Genomic DNA, 20836 nt, shown 5'->3' on the forward strand with positions numbered 1-20836 from the left:
TAAAATGCCTAGTTGCCACGGATACACTCATATGAGATATTTTGAAAGCATAATAACTAAACTTCCTACTAATGTCAGTCACTAGTGCTTGCCAAAAAGGTTAATTAATTATACAGAAAGTATTGTTGGCTATGAATATAAAACTGCATATTTTGGCAAACATGACTTTTCTTGTCTTCTGTAGTTCTCATATAAATTGGTTTACTTTTTGTCAGAGGCTCAGCACACAAACCATAGCTTATGAATATTAATTAAGTGATGATCACTCTGATTTGCTGAAAGATGAACGTTGGTAGGTGAACTCCAGCCAAAGAGGAAATATGCATTATTTTTATTATGGAAGTAAATTTATTCTCAGTTACAATAGGTGCTACACCCCCGGTAGAAGAGATAAAAGGAACAAGTAAAAAGAAGAGACATTTCAGGTGGTGGATGCTGAAAGGTGAGTGAACAGCCAGAGGGGAGTCTCAATATTTCTTTCCTTTTTTTCCAGAAACCACTGAGAAAATTGGAAGAGAAAAAGCAAGAAAATGTTCATTACATCAGGAAAGAGAGCTACATTAGATCAGTGACCTTCTGAAAATTAGCTGTGTGATTGGAAGAGATTTTGTGGCAAGATGAAGCTTTTGGACACTGCTTTTGGTTTTATATGTGGTTGAAATTATGGGACGAGATATACAGTATATATATAATATTCAAAATATAGATATTGTGACGAGTCGGCTGCCTCCCCCCTGTCCATCATCATCGCCGCCCTTCACCAGGCTCCCGACGGGAGTGGGTGTGTGAGAGAGGAGGGGCGCTGAACACGCAGGGCTGGCGGCGTGTGATGAGGCGCACCTGACGTGAATAGAGCCTCATCACCGCCGCCGTTTAAACGCCGAGCGCGCCTCTCCTCGGGAGACCGGTCTCTTCCCCGTGCATGCACGCTGGTGTCCTCGTGGGTCCAGGAAGGGTGCGTCGAGCAGGACTGCCGCACCCGTTAGGCGGCTGACGGGCCAGGATGCCGGGCCGCCGAATCCCCCAGAAGCGCCGGGAATCCAGGAGATGGAAGGAGCCGCGCAAGAGACGCCGCCGCCACTCGCTCCCGGCCCCGAGAGGGGAGCGCGTGCGGCCACCGGTCCCTGTTTATTTTGGACACTTTTCCCCCTTTGGACACTTTATTTTAAATATTTTGTTTAATAAAAACCTCTCCGAGGCTTGACGCCACGCCCACTGTGTCTGTCGTGGGCTCCTCCCGCCACAATGTATTCTCACTGATATTAATCCTTCAAAATCTAGATCATCATGATATAAAAATAACCATTCAATTTTGTTACATTCAGAACATTGTTTCCTGCACCTGTGTGGCCAGCTTGGATTGGATGTGTGTGCATTTTCTGCCTTTCTCTTTAGACAATTCCTTACAGAATGAAAATGAAATGCAGGTTAGTTGGAACCGAGAGATTTATTGACCCCTGAGCTACCTGTGTCTGTTTATCTTGTGTGTGTGTGTGTGTGTGTGTCTTCTCTGATACAGAAAGTTGTTGTGCACAGACTCATAACATCTGCATTATGACTTTAATAAAGTCCAAAATCAGGTTTGTAACATAAGGTGGGTGTGTTTATATGTTTGTATAAGACTGTGTTTGTGTGTTTGTGAGCGAGTTATCCATTCCATTTAGTTGAGAAGGCAGGACTCGTAGGTGGGCACCATGTATTTGATGTTGATGAAGGCGTCCTCGCCCCCGTAACGTTCAAACACCTCCAGCGTCTCCTGAATCAGGTCTCCAATGTTCTCCCTCTTCTGCTGGCTATAGTCAATACCATCACCTGAGTTTTCTGCACACAACACAAACACATTGCATCACATTAGCATACTTTGTGCGTACTCGTGCACTAATTTGCCCTGTTTAGTAAATCTGGCCCCAAGAATAAAGATAACGATAAAGATATTGTTCTAAAAGTCGTTCTCAATATTAAAGAATAGCAGAGTCCACACCACAGATACAATGATAAAGGCACAGAGAAACAATATCAATGGGATCACTTTCAGAGCGATTTTCTTCCAGCTGATGAATGATGACAAATGTAAATGATGACAGAAATTTCATTTTTGGGTGAACTATCCCTTTAAGGCTTCATGTGGCCCACCTGTTGACTAAACAAGTCGTATATAGTCAATCTGGATCTGAAAATAGATGCTACAGACCACCTTATGCTGTCTGGACCCTCATTTCCAAGGTGTGACCAACTCTCTTCTGTGGATCTGTATTGTTGAGTCCCATACACCGCACATATTCTGTACTAACATGCTCAAGTGGCTTGGCTCATGGGCCACACCAGAGAAAGCTGCCAATCACACTGCAGGCACTGCTTCATATACATATCAGTACGACCCTCAAACACAGGAAAATAAAATCAACTCAGTCCGTTAATCCTGCCTTCAAGCATCCTTCGCTTTCTCTCCCTCTCACTCAGCATCTTTGTCAATCTATTTTCACCAGAGGAGGAGAAAGTAGGGGGTTAGAATGAGAGTCTGAGCAGAAAAAAAATCCTCACCAGAGGCTTTTAAAGAAAAGAGGTATATGGAGAATGCTTTGAAGAGGTAGGATAGCTTCATTTGCCATCTGTGCATGAACTGCAAAGATATGCTTCTGTTTGGAATCATGTGGAGTCCAGGCTTCGATTCTACAGAGTTCAGGGGTAGCGAGAAGTTCAACCAGGAAGGAGAAACCAAAATCATACCCATAAACCCCCGGATACAGATTGCCTTGAAAAACCTGAGGAAAACAAACAACAACCCAGGCTGCAACAAAGAGCATTTCTGAGCAATAATTAATGGCTGGATTTGCCAAAGTTTACAAGGTTAATGGCATCCAATCTTTGAATAAGTTTTGCTGGACACTCCTCCAGACTTGTGCATTTTGTTCTCAGAGTTATATCACATTTCATTGGGACCAGTTTCCTAAAGGTAAAAAATATATACTGTATAATGACAAATATATATTTTTTTTTATTTATCTAATTTTTTCATTTCAAATTTGCACATATCAGACCTGTACACACATAATTGTCTATATTATATATTGTGTTTTTGCTGTTTTGTACATTGCTTATTTGGATATCTGTATTATTCTTTATCTGTGTCCTGTCCTGTTGCACTGAGGAGCTTCTGTCACTATAACAAACTCCTCGTATGTGTAAACATACTTGGTCAATAAAGCTCATTCTGATTCTGATATCATTCAAAAGTCTGGGGTGAGGAAGATTTTATGTTTTGAGAGATATTATTTGTTTTTATGTTGACCAGAGCTATATTTAATTTATCAAAACACAGTAAAAACTGTAATATTGTGAAATATTAATACAATTTAAAATAAATTATGTCTTCAGGGTCACAGAAATCAGAAATTATTCTGAATATGCTGATTTATTGCTCAAGAAACATTTCATATTATTATTAATGTTGAATTAAATCAACATTTTTATTTGAAAAAAAAAATTGTAACATTATTAATGTCCTTGTTGAAAAAAAGGTTTACTGATACCAAACTTTTGAATGGTAATGTATTGAAAAAGGTAATTGAGAAATAAATTAACATAATAACTGAAGTCACATTGTGAGATAGGCCTATAAAATTGCAGATATGAGATTTAAATACAAAGATGTGATGAATAAAGTCGGAATTGTAAGGAAAAAAGTCACATTGTGGGATATGACTTTTTCATATAATCCGTAATTATCTTTCAAGCTTCTATACATTTCAGATTTACTTACCCAAAAACACAGGGGGAAAAAATCTTGGCTTAGTCACATGAAATGGTCAGACAGTCACTTCCTGTGGAAAGTGGGTGGTTCTTGGCCAGATAAAGTTGCAATATGGACCAGACATTAGTCACAATCTGGCAACGCAAGTACATTCAAATTTGAATCTGTTTGTGAACTAGGAAAATGTTATTTTGTCTTGAACAAATATTTCTCTTAAAATTTCTCAGTAAAATGCTAATCATGAGGAAATCCACTTCCATCTGTGAGACTGTCTGTACTCTCCCCCTCTCTCTTTCTCTCATCTGTTCATTGTGAGTGTGAGATGAGTTTCAACAGCTGTCTTTTCCGTCCCCCCTCTTCAACTCCTTTTCCACACCTCTATTCTCACCCCTTACGCCATTCTTTCTTTCTTACTCTTTCCTCTTCACATCTAGGCAGACAGGTTGGCGTCAAGAGGGTTGTCACGCCACGGCACAGTCTATACAACTAATCCTTCTCTCTTTCTCAGTCTCTCTCTGGACGTGTTCAGGGCTGGACGTCTGCACTGGGGCAGCAGCTGCAGAACTGATGGTTCTTGTGTTTGAGTTTAAACTGGACTGAAGTTGATATTGGATTTCACTCCTGCTAACGGCCAACGGGGTGTAAAAAGAGTACAAACAGCACAACAATGTGAGGCAAGACATTTGCCACAGGACCAAGAGAACTCCTGTTCTTGTAAATCTGTCAAAATTAACACACAATTCAGATGACTGCTAATCACAAAAACCTAATAGAAAAAAACCTGCTTTAATTTAAAAATGTCAGTAAAATGTGTGTGTGACAGATGATGAGAATGTGTGTGTCATACACACATCATCAGCACTGCATCATCTGTCTCTGTCATTAGCACCTTATTAACAGATTATGTAGCTCACACGTACTGTACATAATACGCACCTGTTGTTCTTTACATACACTTAAACACACTACATATGCTTAAACATACACTAGCTAGATCTCACATACACATCACAAGCCGCTCCACCCTCCTGTGCTCATACACACACAAAGCAAGAAACAAAGATGTCAAACTTGGTCACCCTAAATAATACATAAAAATGTTCTTATTTTTTTCTTTAAACGTTCGCAGCATTTCCTCTCACAGGTCCTGACCTTGTGTGAGCTCTGCTAATGGTGCTAGCATTAATATTCATGTCCAACAGCTTGATGAAATGTACCTTTGCACCGTGAACAGGTGTGCATATGTGCATAGCTCATTTACAACTCATAATGGCTGTATGGGCAATTGTTCATGCAATGACAGTACTTTAATTTGTTTGAATTATTTGTTCCTCAATGCAGAAAAAGAGAACAGTTGGGCCCTGGAAGAAAAAAAAAAAGACAGTTCCTATTTTTATTTTTTCTGCATTATACATTGATTTTGCAAAACACTTTATTTTATTGTTGATTATAATGTAATATAATGATTGAATCATTCACTGTGCTTCATGGGATGAGTACTTCAATAATTCAATATTTTGAAAAATCAATTAAAATAAAAAATTAAAGCACATCGTCTTCTACGTTTTATTTGATTTTCTTTTGCTTCAAAACAAAAGTTGTGATTCATCTCAGAACTCATGGATTTGGTTCATGGCTTAGAAAAGCCCAATAAAGAAAAAGCAAAGAAAAGAAAAAAGGAGAAACCATAAAATATTATGTTGAGGTCCTGAAAGAAGAGGGCGTATCAATACATGTGAGTTTTGCTAAAACCAAGGAATGTTAAATGTACAGATGGGATGTACCTTTAAACCTATTCTTTGAATATAGGGCTACAAATAAGCAAACATGAGGGCAAAAGTGGGAATGAACCAATAACCTGATAGCAAAAAAAAAAAAAAAGGCATTGTGTAAAGATACACAACGGAAACAAAAACACTAATAGAAAACGGGAAACAAAACGGAGGGTACACACAGAGGTAACTGTTTTAGGTCGGTCCTTCTGTCACACTTACTCAGGGAACACGGAGCAAGGAATTTAGCAAATCTAGAGTCTTTAATAGTACAACAGGAAACCATAGAGCACAGGCAAGGAAGACATTCAAGGACCGACAAACACTAACTGAATGGAAAAGACCTAAATACACAGGACAATCAGGTAGGAACGAGACACACCTGGAGTCAAATTAACACAATCAACATGAGGGAAAAAACTGGGTCACAGGGAACACACGGGAAGCAAACACACAAAACAGTCCACAACCCTGACAGAATGACTGACAAATATGCGTCACATTAAGTGTATTAAGTGCAGGTGTCATTCAAATTGATAGAAATTTTATAAGCAATTAAAATACTTGTATATTAAATGTAGGCCTAAATATTTTTCAGTGTATTTGGTTAGAGAAAAAAAATCAATATCAAAAATGTTAAAAAGCCCTAATAATCAGGTCCAGGAGCCAAATTTTTCCTTTTAAAATAATTTATTTGTTGCCCACATTTACAGTATACTGTATATCAGCCTCTGTTTAATATTTAGCAACTGGGACTGTCCTAATAATGTCCTAAGCATGCAACATTCAGAGTCGTTAGCCAATCACAAAAGAAGGAAGTCACATATACATGTTTTAAATCTACAGCAGCAAAACCAGCTGAGAAAAGATCAGAGAGAGAGAGAGATAAAAGGTCATGTAAAACTAGATTACAACAATAAGACTACCATTATAAGTGGAGTTCTGATAAAAATAAATTGAAAGTGTAGAAAATGGGCACTTTAAGCACTTTCCAATTAAATTGTATCTTTTTGCTGAGATGTAATACATCTTTTACTGTCCCTTTGTTTGCTGCGATTTGTATTTCCTAACAGTGATCAGTTAGCTGCATGTCACGGTAATGAATTAATGGTCTGGAGCACTTCTGAACCTCTCCTCGTGTGTCCACGAGTTAAACTGCTCTCTGCTCCCTCCATTAGTAGGATGAAGAGCCTTTAGACGGAGTATCTGATCCGTCTCTCCACTCCTCTACCTCCCTCATGGGGCCTATTAACATTCCAATCCATTCCACTCCAGGGGTTTTCATTGGTGGAGGTTATTCATTTCTTTAATATGATTGGCTGTGGGGGAAAAGGGAGGGCAGGAAAGGAAACCATGGCCTGTCAGAGTGATTAAATGCATAGCCCAACCATGACACCAGCGCTCTGATAAGCTCTCACTTTCTCTGTCTTTCTTTCACTCCCTCTTACTAAAATCCAAAGCTATGTGACACAAAATGTTTGGTGGGTTTGTGTTCTCTCTCTCACTGTTACAAGAAGAGGTGCAGCTCTCCAGTAAATGAGTGTTTTATGGGTCTTCAGGCAGGAGCTCAGTGTGTTTATGGACAACAGACCTCCTTAACCAGCAGAATTTAAAAGCGCTATTTACATAAAGCCCAATGTGTGTGTATGTGTGTGGGGTTCATGTATAAATGATAATTAGTGTTCTGTAAAAAGAGCAGCTTTCCAGGACCACATAGGGAATCATGTGAAATAAGGTAGCTTCTGAGAGCAAAACAAACTACTGTATGAATCCAAGTCAAATCAAACCTGTCACACTGACAGCTGCCAAATCCCTTGATAGATTAGAGATAAGATGTTTTCGCTCCCATTCAGGTGGAGTAGATTCCAGATTCCCAAAGCAAGAAAAATGCTAAAACATTCCATCTTTCATTCTGTGTGAGCATGTTTGAGAGTTAGTGAACCATGTCGGAGTCTTAAGCGCACATGTTGGTTTATTGCTAGCAGATTCCCTTTATTTAAAAGGAAACTGAAGTTACACTGAGGTTTTCTGTAAGTTAGAATAGTACTAAGTCTGTCATCCATTTAGTACCAAGAAAGTTCATGTCATGTTCCAAATCAGACTCAAGTTTCTTTAAAACTTAAATTCTGGTTTTTAGTTCCTATTTGACAATGTGACAGAAAATCACCATTCTCTTGAGCCCAGCAAAAACATTGTGCTGAACCAATACTGTTCACTTTTCAACTCTAAACATCATTATACAGGCAACGTTAAATAAGTTCACTTACTAAAATATTGCAAAATAAGTGTTAAAAACAAATACAGTGAGGGAGAGAGACCACTAGAAGGAAGCAAACAGCATTACAGTAAGACAAAGAGAGCTAGAAAGACAAGAAGAGAGAGAGAAAAAGACCTGCGCCGGGATGTGTTTTTTCACTCCGTCCCACATGACTACCCTCCTCATCAGTGGTGCAGTGGTAAAGGAATAGCCTCTCGCGGCTCACCTCATTACCGTCTGTACACATGACACAGACTCACTTCTCCCTCTCTCTCCTCCCTCAGGGTGGATGCTTAAATGACAGCTATTAGCCAAACACAGGGCTATTTGTTTTCATATTTCCTGGCCCCGTGCTATCTGACATGATTCTATTTGTGCCTGCAGTGTAACACTGCGTGTGTGATGACTGATGGGGCGTCAGGCAGAGCTGGTTTTGCTTGGCTGCTAAACTGGGGCATTCGTGGAGGTGTAGGGGCACAGGACACTGATATAACTCATTCCTCATATGGAGAGATGGCAAGAAAGACAATTTATACGTTCCATTTTTTTGGAAATATTGTAATTTGTACAGGCAAACTAATAAAAGTCTGATTTGATTTGGACTCTAGTGAGAGAGAGAAAGGGATGCATCCTGGGACCAAAAAGATACTCATAAGCACGGTAGACCCTAACATCCTCCCGAACATCAAATAAGTGATCTAACAAAATGAAACTGTATTTTCATTAAAATATCATTAAATATGTATATACCACCATTCAAAAATTTGGGGTCAGCAAGATTTATTTATTTTTTAAAGAAATTAATACTTTTAGTCAGTTGTAAGTGTCTTATAAGTAAAGACATAAAAGTAAAAAGTAATGTAATTATATTACAATATGATATGATAATTACAGATGTATACATTGTATTAAATATTACTTTATTTTTATTATCGTTGGCTTAATAATAAGGGTTTAAGACAATGAATATAAATTTATATAATTATGGAGATTAAAAAAAAAACATTAAAGTTACGACCAACCATTTTGGGCCCTGCTAAGAGATCTGTAGACTAGGTTCCCACTTTCCACACATCATTTATACATGAAAGCCAGTGTTTATGAACACGTTGAGTAAAATGATTCAGTATACAATAAACAGCAGAGCTTCCCTGAGTAACGTCTGACCTCTGTAACTCTCTCAGGGGTCACATGACTAAAGTAGCTGTCATTTCATGCTTTCTAAAAAGCTTTCTTTTTTTTTTTTTTTTCAGTAGGTGTGCCTTATGAGTGTAATCAGAGCTGCAACATTAAACAGAAGCCTGAATAAGGAGCAGTCAAGTTTATTACATCAGTCAGAATGAGAGCAAGAGAGACAGATGGGCCACCAGAGGCTATCACACACTTCCTCACTCTATCTCTCTCTCTCTCTTCAATTACCCACCTCTATCTTTCATTCTGTTTATATTTTTTTCTTACATCACACTCCGCCCGTGTCATGTAAGTGTGTGAGAGCAAGTAGGTGCAGGTTAATGTGTGGGGCACTTGTGAAAGTCACATTAAAACAGTGTACAATGCTATAGTTTATACCATCTATCAAATTACAACTGTCCCACAATTGTGGCATCATCTACACCATGACCATTAAAGTTTAAACAATGTGTTAAATATGATGTGCAAAGAAAGTGAAGAGATATTGCAGCAAATTTGACCTGTCAAGCTGAATTATGTCATATTACAGAAAAGTCTTTGTTTAAATGTGTATTTAAGGTATAATAAAATGAGCCGTAGCAAGTAAAAGGAATCTGAAATTTTTATTATGATAATGTTAAAAATGTCATCATTGTTAGTGAATAAAATATTGAATAGAAGCACCAATGTCTTTGGAAACAGAAATGAAAAAAGTAAACAAAGGTAATAAAAAGACGAAACCTCACCGCTGTTCATAAAATGATCCTCTCCATCAACGCCACCAGACAAAAGCAGTGGAGAAGAGACAGAATGAGAAACTGCATTGATGGAGATGAGAGGAAGAGAAGGAGGACTGAAAAGAGCAGACAACATTCTTACGATAGAGTAAACTACACACAACATGCTCTACAAAACAAAAAGGTGAGGTAATTAATTAAGGAACAGTTTAAGGAACAGCACACAGAAAATATCTCTTCCACATGACAGATATCCAACCCAGCCTCACTGCAAAATTGCTAAATTTATGTTGCTCTTTGCATGTTTTGCAACATTTAAATGAAAGTGACGTGACATACGGCCAAGTATGGTGACCCATACTCGGAATTCGTGCTCTGCATTTACCCATCCAAAGTGCACACACACACAGCAGTGAACACACACACACACCGTGAACACACACCCGGAGCAGTGGGCAGCCATTTATGCTGCGGCGCCCAGGAGCTGGGGAGTTGGGTTCGATGCCTTGCTCAAGGGCACGTCAGTCGTGGTATTGAGGGTGGAGAGAGCGCTGGACATTCACTCCCCCCACCTACAATCCCTGCCGGCCCGAGACTCGAACCCGCAACCTTTGGATTACGAGTCTGACTCTCTAACCATTAGGCCACGACTTCCCATATTTTAAAGTGTGTTTAGCTTAATCTGAAACAGATGAATATGAAACTGGCAACATTTTATTACTTTAGTTCTACATATCGTGACAGTTTAGAAATGCAATGTCTGGAGAGTGCCGCTAAAAGATTAGTGCTCTAATTGCATTTGAAAATAACTTACTATGTACAATAAAAGCAAACTGATAGTGTTAACAAATGCTAACATGATATAAAAACACATTTGCTGAAGCAACAATGCCATTCTATGAGCTGTTTTATCAGGTAAGCTGAAAAGCCTGAAAAGCCATACATATGGAGCTAGTTATGAGACACAAACGTCAAAATGTATTAGATTGCAAATCATGCAGCATGGCAAAAGTGTTTTGATGATACCACACGAAAATAAATCTTTATTAATCATTCATTTGTAATGATAGTTGTGGGAAAAAGAATAAAACCTGGCATTTTACTGCCACTAGTGTACATGTATAGGTAAGTTTTTAGAGATTTTTCTTTTAAAAAAAAATGTAGAGAGGGGCACATTATGCTGCAATGTCATTGAAATTGTGAGATATTAAATTTGTTTTTGTGACCACAGGATGCGCTTTCTATAGGTCAGAAATGTTGTGTTTGATTTTGAGAAAGTTTGTGAAATGGCTAAATGATCACTAAAAGCGCATTTAAAGGGATAGTCCACTCAAAAATGAATATTCTGTCATAACTTACTCATTCATGCAGGTTTGGAACAAACTGAGGGTGAGCAAATGATAACAGAATTTTCATTTTTGGGTGGAACATGCCTTTAAGCAAGACGACAACAGATTAAAACAGCAGTATACACAAATGCAAAACACATAACAACATGCCTCAGTTGTGTTTCTGCATGTAAGTGTACGACTACATTAACCAGTCATGTCCAAACTGACATAAACGTGTGTAAACCATAAACCAAGACTATTTATTTATTTATTGTGTATGTGTGTGCTCAGAGCATTAGTTACACAATAAAATGTCTCAGTGTTGTGAAACAGCATTTGACTCACATGAATGATCAAATACAACTAAAATTCTGTTTCATCACCCATAAAACCTGTTTGAGAGGCTCAGGAAATCTGTGCCAGTCTACACGTTCACACACGCACACAATTGATTGGGAATGTTGATTAAAGAGCAAAGATAAATACACACTTGCTACTCACGCTTCAGTGTCATTAGTATTCAGGTCTAACCACCTACTCCCCAGTGGATGTCTCAGCAATGGCTGCAGGTAACAGTTTTATGAAAGCGAAGGAAGAGAGAGGTAGAGAAGGAGGGAGGGAGAGAGCGAAACGCTTGCCTCTTTTTCTCCAAGAGAGAGAGAACAGATTAATCCTGTGATTTCAGCTGCCTGTATCTGCTCAATAGGGGAAATTACGGCTGGCACAAGGCTCCATTTTCATTAGAGTCCAGACTACATATATATTCAGGCTCTAATTGAGGCCAGGGCCCTCCTGCTCTGTAATCGGGCCCTCTATAACGGTCTGTTTAGTGCTTTCTGCTTCTTTCCCTGCGTTTTAATGATTTCTGTGTGTAGCGGCCCATGGCTGTTTAACGGATCACTTCCTGCTCGGCTTTTCTGTTCGTTCTAAACAAAGTTCGGTGGAATGGAGACGATTCATCACTTTTGGATTCGCCTTTGAGAGATTGAAAAAAAGAAAAGAGAAGGAAAGTGAACGCGGATAGCTTGCACATCTTCCATATGCCAGATTTAATGAGTAATGTTTAGCGGAATGGGAGAGATGCATGCTGGGAGACTTTTCAAAAGCCTGTTTTTGTGCTTTCAAGACCATGTGTGGATGTCAAAATGATTAGTTCTAGTTAAGCTAAAGACTCAACATACACAAAAAGCACGTCACATGTACAAACTGTACAGAAATAACAAGGAAGAGCTAAAAACCGACCAAAGCTGTAAACAGACGTCACAGGAACTCATGAAGCGAGTCTCCCAGACTCCCCAGTGCATTTCACTACAGCTTCAGTGTGTGTGTGTGTGTGTGTCTTTGTAAAATGTGCATGTGTGTTTAGGTCTAAATGCAGTTGTCATGGTTTAGGCTGCTGCTAAACTTGGAACTTGTGTGTGGAGCTTGAGGGTTTAGGGGGTATAGGAGGGCGTACCACCAAAACCTCTTTGATTTTATATCACATTACTGAATACACACTACTGTTCAAAACTGTTTTTGAAAAAAATATTTTGTTAAATATTATTACAACATCAAACAACTGTTTTCTATTTAAAATGCAATTTATTCCTGTGATGGCAAAGCTGATTCAGCAGTCATTATCTAGTCATCGGTGTCACATGATCCTTCAGAAATCATAAATGCTGATTTGGTGATCAAGAAACATTTGTTCTTATGATCAATGTTAAAAAAACGTAATAAATTTGCTTTGCATTATATTATGTTAAAAACAATATTCAAAATGTAGTATATTAGTTTTGAATCTAAATTCTAACTGAATGACTCACATTCAAAAACACATTCAAAATGCCATTACTCTTACATAACTGAATTGGAGAAAGTTTTATAATATCTTTCATTCAGATTAAATCAGTTTCATTGAGCCAAGATAATTTAGTTGGATTAAGTTAAATTAATGTACTAGGAGTAGTTTTAACTCCACATCATTAGGTCCATTTTAAATCTTATTTATTTATTTTATGCCCTTCCCACTTAATTTAATAAGCATTAGTATTAAAATATACTAGCAACAGCAGACAACAACATGCTACATTTATTACATATATGATAAAGCAAGAAGAAACTGGTCAGACATTGTCTAACATTTACTCTCCCAAAACATGCTGGTAACAAGAAACACACTGCGGCATTTTAGTTGTCAAGAGATTCATGTAGTGGCAACACAAAATGATTACGTAACTGTGGATTGAATATGATGAAATTAAGTTGTGAAATTAAGATGGAGCTTTAGTTCATTTTAATGAAGTCAACTGAACAAACAGCAGGCTAAAAATCTTTTTTAGGTGCATTATAAAATCACAGAGAACCCACAGGAGGGTTATGGGAGATGTAGTTTTTAGGCTCAAGTGAAGCGAGAGCTGAAACAGGAGGGAAGAGATAAGAACAGCAACGTCTGAAGAGGAAAAAAGATGAGGAGAAATGTGTCATAAATTGTCTGTGGCCATAACAGATGTAATCTGGCCAAAGATGCAAACCATACACCAGCCTGGACACAGTAGGATGCAGCTTCACACGTGTGTGTGTGTGTGCAGACGCGAGGCTGAGGGATTGGTTGCCATGGAGATTCTGACACATTGGACCCCACTCCCTGCTGCCCTCAGTTTAGTCTTGACAAGGCAGAGAAAATGCTTGGAGGCGGGCAGGCTAATTTACCAACCCTCTCTCCCTTTTTTCTCCGTCTCTCTTTTTTTTTTACCTTCTCCTTTCTCGTTTCTTTCTCTCTTTCTCTCGCTCTCGCTGTGAGGTCTCGTTACAGAGTTGGAGGGTACTTGAGTAATTAATGTGGAATTTAAATGAGCTTATCAGGTCAAAAGCAGCTTTGCTCCTTTAGGATACTCTCCACTCATGAAAAACAGCTCTGACAAGCTTACAGTACAATACCACATTGTGAATACTGATGACAGCCCCAGATTCATTACAAAACAAAACTTACATACATTCTTTCTTCTTCTCAGGGAAAAGGGGATTAGTCAGCTTAACTTTATAGTGTAACAAAAATACATTATTAACTGACATGGGCAGAACAACAGCTGAAAATAACACTCACACAAGCCTCTGGGACAACTTCAGGTTCACCATATTATCTGGTTTGTTCCTTTGAAAGATTTATGGTATGACAGCGGAGATGAGCAAAATTAGCTTTCAATTCATGAGCTGGAATTTGAATTGGCTACACTACACAGGATACTGAAATGGAATGAATAGGAGAATTTACTCAATTGCCACTTACACATATTCAACACAGTAACAAATCAGAGGAATTTTTATAAGTTCAACACAAGCTGCAACAAACCACTAATAAATGCATATTTTGACTGATTAGGCTATTCATTCCCTGAACATTTCTTTTTCTGTTGTAGCGGATATTTATACTATCGTTCAAGGTTTGTGACCAGTAAGAATTTTTAAATATTTTTTAAATGTTCTCTTATGCTCACAAAGGCAAAATTCAGTAACAATGTTTTTTTTTTTTAATAAAGTAATATTAATATAAAATGCCATTACTGTGCCATTCAGAAATCTAATATGCTGATTTGGTGCTCATGAACATTTCATGTTGAAAACGTTGTGCTATCTTATATGTTTGTGGAAACCATAATACATTTGTTTCAAAATTATTTCAAGTTTATTTGAAATAAAAAAACCTTTGCAACATTGCAAATGTCTTTACTGTGACTTTTGATCAATTTGTTTCATTGCTGTTATTAATTAAAAAAATTAATTTAAAAAAATCTTACTGGGCCCAAACTTTTGTAATGGTAGTGTATATATGAAGTATATTTATATATATTTTAGATTTTTTTTAAATGATACAAAAACATGTCAATAATATCACAAATAACAAATATTTTTCCATACAGCACCACAAAATATACACATTATTTTCACATAACTTTATATTTAAAATATATAATATACTTTCACCACAGACAATAAAATTCTGTTAATTAATTTATATATTTGTGTATAGATTACAAATTTGCCATATAATCTAATGCTTCTGGGATGCTTTGGAAACAACGATTTATATATGAAAACATTTATGGGCAATTCATATTGGAAAATTATCATTACAAATTACACAACCTACATTCTATTTGTTACCTCAATTGAAAATTGAATCTAAATTTCTCAGAATTGGTCAGACTTTATTTTAAGGTCCAATTCTCACCATTAACTACGACTTTTGCCTCAAACTCCTAATTTGTTTCCTTTTAATAGTAAGTAAGTTTAGGTATTGGGAAGGATTAGAGATGCACTGTAGAATATGGTCATGCAGAATATGTGCTTTATAAGTACTAAAAAACAGCCAATATGTTAATTATAGGCATGCTAGTCAGCAACTAGGTGATAAAGAAAATTGGTCCCTATAGTAAAGTGTTAGCTCAGAATTTGTCTAATCGATTCTGAATGGTACACATCCGTGTTGAGATGCACACATATAGTCAGTGAAGGAGATAGTAGAGGAGATGGTACACACAAGGTCTCTATAACTGTTTATCTCACTCATGACAAAAGTGTTGGTTCGTCCATTCTGGGGAAGCTGTCCAGAAAATGCAACAGCTGCAGAAATAGGATATTTCATTACAGCATGAGAATGTGTGTAGTAGCGGAAACTGGCGATGGGATGAGAGAGGAAGATGAGAGAAGTGAGAAGGCAGAAAATGAGAGAATGATGGAGGGGGTTGGAGATAGACCCCCAATACCCCCCCCCCAAAAAACCCTCTGCTGCATTTCATGTTTCATTGAGGCTTACCATCTGTTTCACTGCTTCATTTGAAAAGCCGTCATACAATTTGATTTAAAACCAATTGGTTAGAGTGGCATCGGTGTGTGTATGTTGTGCTTTCCCAGGAAAACAAAATGCATTTCAGACACAACAGTCATCCAATTCTTATAGTCACACACACACTTTTACTTACTTCATCTAAAAAAGGACAAAATATTTCTATTATTTTAATATGAAGTTAATTGTAATCACAATAAACCCTAAAATCTAGATAAAAATCCTAAAATAAAATGTTTAATTTTTTAGATTAATTAAATACATGATTTAAAAAAAAATTAAATAAGGACATTCCTGGATGTCCCTAAAGGAATGCCAGATTCAGTTCATTTCTGAGCACAAATTTGTCCTCGAAGAATAAGTAAACGCACACACACACAAAGATAGAGAGAGAGCAACATTCCTCAAAGCAGACTCACACACACAGAGCACATTTCACACAAAAAACACACAATTTACAAGCCAGGAAGTTGGGAAATGTCCATCTTGGCATGGAATTGTGGGACTTTGATACTTTCTCTTACTGACTGTATTGTGTTTTCTCATTTCAGCTCTCATTAACTGCTGATGTCGTATCAGATGAGATCTGTTTACTCTAATCAGAGCTGAGGTTCAGCCCTATTACTCACCAAAATCAAATCAGCCTGTAAACACAGCAGTACAGTACCTCATAAAAGGCAGTGTGTTTAATTATGTTACTTTGTTTGTGAACGTACAGATGCTGTCTCAACTTTCATGCAGCCACATATGGCGTTGATTAATTAATCTCTCCCTCTCCCGTTCTCTGTAATTTCCACATTCTTCCTGTGCTTAACACCTGTCAAGAGAATTTGAACCCTCATCTGACAACCTCAATACAAGATGGCACATGGACACGGATGGCACCCTTGCCGAGCGCGGGTAAAGTTGGGCAAGTGCGCAAACAAACATACTGTTCGCGTTTCCTGCCAGAAACAGATTTTCTGGAGTATCCTTTCAAAGTCTAAGCGCAGAAATGCAGAATAAACAAAACTACAACAGATGTCCAGCGCAAGGAAAGATGGCCAGAACGGACCGTCTCTCTAATTGATCCATTTATCATGAAAATGATCAGTTCAGTGAAAAACTCAGACGGAAGCACACATAGCCTGGGGGGGGGGTGGTTTGGTTGCGGCTGTTTGGCTGGTTATTGAGAGTCATTAGAGTGTCTGAAACAGCAGGAGTTCCCACCGCTCCCTACGAGAGTTTCCGGTCATACTGAGACTGTGAGCCAGGAGAGTTTAATCAAATCTCTGATCAGGTCCACATCTGGAATCAGAAGTAGTTCTGCATTTCATTTTCTCAAACTCATCTCCAAATAAGTCTAACCTTGTTCTCGCTCTTCATTCTTCTTATACACCACACACAAATCTCTCTAATTCCTCCATTTTTAGTAACATTCATTAGATATATGAGTTTCATTTGGCAATAAAGATCCTACAGACTTGAAAGCAACCACCTAGTAACCTCATACCAAATTCATCACGCCAAAAACCTTAGCATAGAAACGCTCTGGCAACCAGCCATGAAAGCACTTGCACAAGCCAGAAACAAATCTTACTTCACCTTCAGGGTTCAACAGTAAGGATTTGTGGTCAGGTCAGTAGTTTAGATTTTTCATTTTCCCTGCAAATTTTTTCAATGCCCCTACGATTTTTTCTTTTTTTTAATAAATGTTACATTTTTTATGATTTTTTAAATTTCATATTTAGAATTTTAAACTGATAATTTTAAATAATTTTGCAATTTAATTTATATTACCATTTAAAACGTTTTAATGTTTATGAAAGAAGTCTTATGCTTGCATTTATTTGATCAAAAATACCAGTAATATTGTAAAATATTATTACAATAAAAAAATCTATTTTCATATATTTAAAAATGTAATTTATTCCTGTGATGGCAAAGCTGAATGTCCAGCAGCCATTACTTCAGTGTCACATGATCCGTCATATGATAATACGTTGATTTTGTTCTATTGAATATATTGGTATTTTAAAAATGAATTTACAATCTTTATTTCTATACACGTTTTTCACACATATTAAAGTATTTTTTCAACAAATGTGACCCTGGATCACAAAACCAGTCTTAAGAATTGCGGGTATATTTGTAGCAATAGCCAAAAATACATGGTAAGGGTCAAAATGATTGATTTTTCTTTAATGCCAAAAATCATTAGGATATTAATAAAAATCATGTTCCATGAAGATATTTTGTACATTTCCTACCGTAAATATATCAAAGCGTAATTGTTGATTAGTAATATGCATAGCTAAGAACTTAATTTGGACAATTTTAAAAGTGATTTTCTCAGTATTTAGATTTTTATTTTTTTTGCATCCTCAGATCCTAGATTTTGAAATAGTTGTATCTCGGCCAAATATTGTCCAATCCTAACAAAACATACATAGATAGAAAGCTTATTTATTCAGCTGCTTTCAGGTGATCCATAAATCTCAATTTTAAAAAAATGACCCTTAAGACTGGTTTTGTGGTCCAGGGTCACAAATTTGCTGAAATGTATGGAGCTGTTATCATTAAACAGGAAACCCCAAGACAGCATTCATTAAAACTTATAATATAATTTCATAATATTTAATCCATTCCTAAGCTATGTCATCCTATGACAAGTCCTTCTTGCTACTTGAAAAAAAAAAATCTATGTTAGCCAGTTAGATTGTTTTAGCTGACAAGTTTAAAAGCTTAACAAGCAGAATTGACAATAACAGCATTTGATCAGTAGAAAAAAACTTAGGTTAGGTTACATTAGCATTATGTATGCGATAATAGTCAACCTCTATACTGTAAACAGAGTTTGATCAATACAGAGCCTGTCCATTCCAAATAAATGCTTTCCCTCTCTATTTCATAGTTTGCTATACTCCAGGTACGTTTAATGAGCTCACAGTAGTCTCTGATTACAAACGTCTCCTGCATGTTCAAACCTCAGCCATGCACTGTAGAGAAAGTGTGTGTGTGTGTGTGTGTGTGTGTGATAACTTAATTTTTAATGGAATCATGATTGAAGAAATATCAAGTGGAAAAAAAATCAATGACGATATTCTCTGAAAGATGTGAGGCGGAGTGGGAAAATGTCACAGGCGACGGCTAATGAAGGGAAATAAGTTAGATAAATTATTTAAAGTTTGTTATTAAAAAATGTCCAGAAAGAACAGAGGGTTGATACTAGAAAGGTCAGAGCGATGAAGGAGAGATTCATTAACCTCAGTCCACCTCAACCATGCAATTATCACTGCCACTGATCTCTCTCTCTTCCTCTCTCTCACTCTATAAGGTGTTACAGCAGAAAAAAACACAGCTCAGATTGCTTCTCAAAGAGAAACCTTAACTACTGGGTTCTCTTCTCTTCTTCATCAAACCAGAAACAAAGCAGCCTTGACCATTCCACATTGGTCTAAGCTGGTCCCTTCAGCAGGGAGGCCCTCCATCTTGAGGTTCTCCATCAACGCTGGTTGGTTTAGAAAGAAGAAAGGGAAAGAGAGTGTATTTTATTTGCCCTTCAACCTGCTCCCTCTTTCTTTCTTAACTCTCAGGGGTTAGTCTTGCATGCATGTGTGAGTGTTTTATGTCTGGATCAAATTGGAGAGGTTTGGGGAGGTGTTCCCAGCACAGGAATGTTCTCTGGCATTCCTGCTCAGCCCAAAGATTTGGGCTCTAATTGCCAGACCGTTCTGCTAATTCTTCATTTGTGGGTCAAGGGCCAGCTGCAGACCTCTGGGCATTGAGCTCCAGTCAGCCCTCACCAAGCCAGACGCACATTCGGAGGAAATTCTTGTTTTTATTATATTCTTTCTTTTTTTTCCCAGTCTTTTTTACTCTCTCTCTCTCTCTCTCTCTCTCTCTCTCTCACACACACACACACACACACACACACACACACACACACACAGAGGAAACAGGAAATGAAAGTGAAACACAGGATGGGTGGGCCATTCTACACATTTGAGTCATGTTTCCACAGTTTTTGTTAAAAAAAGGGTCCTATCTTAACAAACAGAACATTATCAAAAACAGTTTTTCCTGCATTTTTTACCCTGGGAATCATTCTTTCTCTATTGTAGTGTGCTTTGTTGATCTAACAACATATTTTCCTTTCTATTTTTATTTCTATGCCAAAGCACAAACAAAAGCACAAAAGTACAAAAAAAAATACTGAAGACTAAAAAAAGTGTAATTTGTAAGCCTATATGAAAGGGACGATTAATATTCAACCGCAGGCCTAATTCGTCTAATTTCTCTGCTTTTATGCCATGTCAGAATGCTTGAATCAAACCACACTGCTGTGTGACAGATGAAGGATCCATGCTGATCTCAAATGAGATCTTTCACAGCTCCACCAGAGGTCTGGTCATCAAAGCACCCTCTGAGACTCATGCACCAGCTTTCTGAAGACTGTCCTTATCATACACACTCAGATTAAAAACTCATCTTGATGTATTTAGGTCAGATTCCTGTGGGAGTGGCACAAAGGTGAGAGATTAATTGGTTGTAATCTGTGTGACTGAGGATACAAGATGAGAACAAGAACATTGGAATGAAGCAGCTTAAGAACATTAAACTTCTCTAGTACAATCTGCTCCGAACCCTAATGTCCTGCATACGGAGGCAGTATTTTAAGGCATTCCTGACAAAGAGGCTGTTCCGAAACATAGACAGCTTATTTTGCTGTATCTTTAGATACCTTGTTTTGTCCAAATTTTATGGCAGCACTACAGGTATCCCTCAGGGGGGAAGCAATTCCGAAAAGAAAGTAAATAAATAAATCCAAGAAGCTAGACACAGTGGGCCTCATTTACAAAACGAAAGTACGACCGAAAATTGGGCGTACGGTCGTTTCTATGCAAAAGTTGGAATTTATCAATATGGGCGTGACCGGTGGCTACGATCAAATCTCACGTCAGGTCTGAGCTCGTGTACGCAAGTTTTTGAGTTAGCCTGAACTTGCGTG

The 20836-nt window shown here is 37.7% G+C and overlaps 1 protein-coding gene across 3 annotated transcripts in view; it reads right to left on the reverse strand.

The window, feature by feature from the left end:
• Nucleotides 1–333: 333 nt before the first annotated feature.
• Nucleotides 334–20836, reverse strand: part of pacrg (PARK2 co-regulated) — a 94712-nt gene continuing 74209 nt past the window's right edge. The window contains exons 5-6 of one of the 3 annotated variants that reach the window (XM_079385764.1): nucleotides 1694–1821; nucleotides 334–499 (exon numbers count right to left, since the gene is read on the reverse strand). In XM_079385764.1, the coding sequence (XP_079241890.1) occupies nucleotides 422–499; nucleotides 1694–1821 (206 nt within the window). In that variant the 3' untranslated portion in view covers nucleotides 334–421. Of the gene's footprint in view, nucleotides 500–1429; nucleotides 1822–20836 lie in introns of those variants that run through there. The other 2 variants (XM_079385766.1, XM_079385765.1) reach the window with 2 other exon arrangements.

This window comes from Barbus barbus (assembly GCF_936440315.1).
Source record: "Barbus barbus genome assembly, chromosome: 30".
Classification (NCBI taxonomy): Eukaryota; Metazoa; Chordata; class Actinopteri; order Cypriniformes; family Cyprinidae; genus Barbus; species Barbus barbus.